General features: G+C 44.7%; 1 protein-coding gene across 1 annotated transcript in view; it reads right to left on the bottom strand.

Annotated features, from left to right (window-relative positions):
* KPNA2 (karyopherin alpha 2 (RAG cohort 1, importin alpha 1)) overlaps nucleotides 1–1,765 on the bottom strand; it is a 12,864-nt gene extending 11,099 nt beyond the window's left edge. The window contains exons 1-2 of the mRNA XM_011931218.1: nucleotides 1,453–1,765; nucleotides 97–194 (exon numbers count right to left, since the gene is read on the bottom strand). Of these exons, the coding sequence (XP_011786608.1) occupies nucleotides 97–171 (75 nt within the window). The 5' untranslated portion in view covers nucleotides 172–194; nucleotides 1,453–1,765. The remainder of the gene's footprint in view (nucleotides 1–96; nucleotides 195–1,452) is intronic.
* Nucleotides 1,766–3,937: the final 2,172 nt, after the last annotated feature.

The raw sequence follows: 3,937 nt of genomic DNA, 5'->3' as shown, positions 1-3,937 counted from the left end.
AAAAAAAAAAAAAAAAGATCCCTAAGTTTTCACCCCTTTCCAAATGTCCTCCCATTTAAACACCACCACAGGAAAGCAGCAACAGAAGGTACTCACTGTACTGTCTTTTCCCTTGTTCTTGAATCTGTGAAGACGGGCAGCTGGTGTATTAGCATTCTCGTTGGTGGACATGGTTATGAGACAAAGGGAGAAAGCTAAAAGGTGGGGGGAGAGAAAAATATTTCCTTTATCATTTTCCTTTGTCAATAATAGTACCAAATAAGAATTGAATTATCAAGCATCTACTGAATCCACACCTGTATGCCAGAGGAGGGATCACCATGTTTTCAGCACTATGAAATAGCTTTACCCAAACGGGAACTGTCCCCCTTCCCTCTGAAGGGCTGAGACTTCCTGGAGAGGGCTGTCCATCAGAAATAGAATGCAAGCTATATAAATTGAAACTTCCTAGTAGCCATACTTTTTAAAAGGCGAAAAGAAACAAGTGAAACTAATTTCAATAATTTTACTTAACCCAACATATCCAAATAGTATTTCAATATGTTAGCAATATATAAAATAACTGACATCTTTTACATTTTTCCCATACCCCATCTTTGAAGTCTTTTGTGTACTTTAAGCTTACAGCGTATTTCAATTTGGACTAGCCACGTGTGTCCACCGTTTCTGACAGCCTGGCTCGATACTCCAGAGTCCCTAATAGTTAATCCAAGGCAAAATAGGGGAACCAAGTTAACTTACAGCTAAAAATTATGTGCCAGGGCAATAAATTCAGATTCTAAGGAGGCTCTCACTACTTTACTGTCTTTACTTGGCCAAAATAGGTGCAGATTCGAAAACTAAATAAAAATTTCCTTCATCATTACATTATGGTCAACATTAAAAATGCAGTGGCGCATGTCGCATATTTGATTTGCATTTCCAGAGACTAGGAGTGAATGCACTTAATTAGGACATCAGCTGTGCGTCATTCAGAAGACGACACAAGTCAAAGCCCTCCTTACAATTTGCTATCTTTGCTTTCATTACGCTCGCCTACGACTTGGTGGCACAGCCACCACGGGGTCTAAGTGTCAGAGACGGTGCTCCCAACTGCCACCCCCAGCCCCTGCCCCTACGTCAGGGAAGATGCAACGATAAACGGGGAGGCGAGGCCAGGGCCGCCACGAGCCCTCCCGGGACATTCGCCCTCAGGCCTGGCTCGCTCCGATTCTCCCGGCCGCGACGCGTTATGGTCTCCGCTGCCGTTTGAAGAGCGTCGGCGCCTAAACCCGCAGACTCCGCCAAACTCAGCCGCCTGGTCAATGAACCAATCGCCCCCGAGGCCTAGTCAACGCGGAGGCTGAGCCAGGCTCGGCGTGGACCCGGGGCCTCCCTCCCCCCATCTAAAGGCGAACGCCGCCCGCGGGCAAGCCGTTAGCGCTCGGGCCGGGCCGCCGCCTGAGTCTGTACCTGCGAAGCGGGCCCGGGCTTCCACGGGAGGCGAAGCGGGGAAATCAGCGGCTGCGGGACGGCTGCGCTCAAAGGGTCCACCTCGACTCAGCTCAAAGACCGTGTGGTTCGTGCAGCCGGCCGGCGCGGTTTAAATTTCCCGGTGACTCCGCATTCCGATTGGCTGGTTCGAGCCCAAGCTGTGTGCCCATTGGTGGATTTGAAAAACATGTTGAGAGGGGAGGGAGTCATAGGGCTTAGGGGCGAGTTGGGAGGGGGGGAGAAAAAAAAAAAAAGGAGGATGGCATCGCGAGATGAGGGAGCGGCCCGGCGGTCCTCGAGCGCCTGGCGGGGCGGAGCGGGAGGACTCTAGATCCCGTCAAGCAACGCGAAGGGGCGGTCCCCTGGGCCGTTCGTGTTTCCACGGGATTGAAGCGCGCTTGGTCGCTGGGCGTTTTCCTGGGCGACAGCCTTAAACAAATACCACAAAATGATTCTCAAAGTCATTATTTTAAAAAAACTTTGTTGTTGATCTTCATGAAAATAAAAAAATGATAATTAGTAAATAAGTAATCTTTATAGAAAGACATACTGCTTTGCATTTTTTTCCTGTTATGACATCCGAAGAACTTGGCAGGGGTTTCTGGCCACTATGGGAGGGAAGATTTAGGTTATATTTTTTAGTTTAGGTTTTTTTTTTCAATTGCATCGTAAAAGACTGTATAGAAGCCGCAAATATGGTAACAAAAGGTTGATTATTCCTGTTTCTCCAAACACTCAAGTTTTGTATTTTTAAATAATTTCAAATGCAGCAGAATTGCAAATCCTTGTCCAGATTTGCCAAATGTTAACATTTTGCCACATTTGCTACTTCTGTCTCTATACATATATATGTATATGTATATATATGCACATGTGTCCCTATGTGTGATTTTAATATGTTACTTTTTGAAACATTTGAGAGTTTCAGAATCATGTCCTTTTTCCTGTTTCACGGTGTATCTCCTAAGAAAAGACATTCTCTTATATAACCACACTGCAGTCGTCAAATTCAGAAAAACTGAAATTTCATGCTGTTGTTTAGTATGTAGTCTGTGTTCAAGTTTTGTCAATTGTTCCAGTAACATTCTATGCTCGTTACACATTTCTGAATTTTGCATTTTTTGCCATATGCTCAAACGAACAAACAAAACAAAGATGGTCAACAGAGCATCAGGATTATGGGCCATTTTTGTTTCTGCAATTTTTTTGTGTTCTAAAAGATTACATTTTAGAAAAATTGTCATGGTTTATTTCTTACTATAAATAAATTCAAACACCAAATTTGTCCATTCTTGCAGGCAATAATGCCAGCCTCATTCATTGTATAGCAGCCAGAGTTCATAAAGGGTTGTACCTACTCTTAATCAGCATAATCCCATCCCCCTAAATGCAAGAATGTGGAAGGAATTCACCCCTAAACCAATCACTGTGAGGCATTCTCTCAGCTACTGAGAATGGTTCAGGGGCAGGCACATGACCTAAATTCATCCAGTTGGACAGCCTGTGCCTTTTGTTTACTGGTTGGAGGTAGGAAAGCAGCCTCTGTTCTTCTGAACTGAGGGATGTGAGTCCTAGAAATCTGAATAAGAAAACTGTAGGGAAACCTTGAGAGGTCTGACCCGCTCTATCTCTGAAGGTTTGCAATTATGAGATCCGATACACATTGCTTTTGTATTGTCAAGTTGAGTTTCTTCTCTTTTTTTTTTTTTTTTCTTTTTATTTCTTGTCTTTGAGACAGGATCTGGCTCTGTCACCCAGGCTGGAGTGGAGTGGCACGATCTCGGCTCACTGCGACCTCTGCCTCCTGGGCTGAAACCATCCTCCCACCTCAGCCTCCCAAATAGCTGGGACTACAGGTACACACCACCACGTCCAGCTAATTTTTGTATTTTTTGTAAAGACAGGGTTTCACTATTTTGCCCAAGCTGGTCTTGAACTCCTGAGCTCAAGCAATCCACCCACCTTCGCCTCCGAAAGTGCTGGGATTACAGGCCTGAGCCACCATACCAAGCCAAGTTGAGTTTCTTTTGCTTGAAAATACTGACTACTATGTGTCCAGAAGTGTTCTGAGTGTTTACCATGTACACTTGATCTTCACAACTGTGAGGTAGTACTGTTATTTGCTCTATTTCACAAAAGACAGCACTGAATCACAAGTGTTGATGTAACTTGTCCAGGGTCACACAGCCAGTAAATGGCAAAGACAGGATTCAGCCGTAAGCAGTCTGGTTCCAGGATCTGTATTCTGAACCACTATTCTGTACTTGCACCTCAAAACAACCTGAAACAGAAGTATAATGCCCAAAATTGCCTTTGAAAGATACGATATAGTTGGGCACGGTGGCTCACACCTGTAATCCTAGCACTTTGGGAGGCTGAGATGGGCAGATGACCTGAGGTCAGGAGTTCGAGACCAGCCTGGCCAACATAGGGAAACCTCGTCTCTACTAAAAATACAAAAAAT

The sequence above is a fragment of the Colobus angolensis genome, unplaced genomic scaffold, assembly GCF_000951035.1.
Source record: "Colobus angolensis palliatus isolate OR3802 unplaced genomic scaffold, Cang.pa_1.0 Scaffold1, whole genome shotgun sequence".
Taxonomy (NCBI): Eukaryota; Metazoa; Chordata; class Mammalia; order Primates; family Cercopithecidae; genus Colobus; species Colobus angolensis.
Note: the sequence above shows the minus strand (reverse complement) of the source record. Positions and strands in the feature narration are given on the sequence as shown.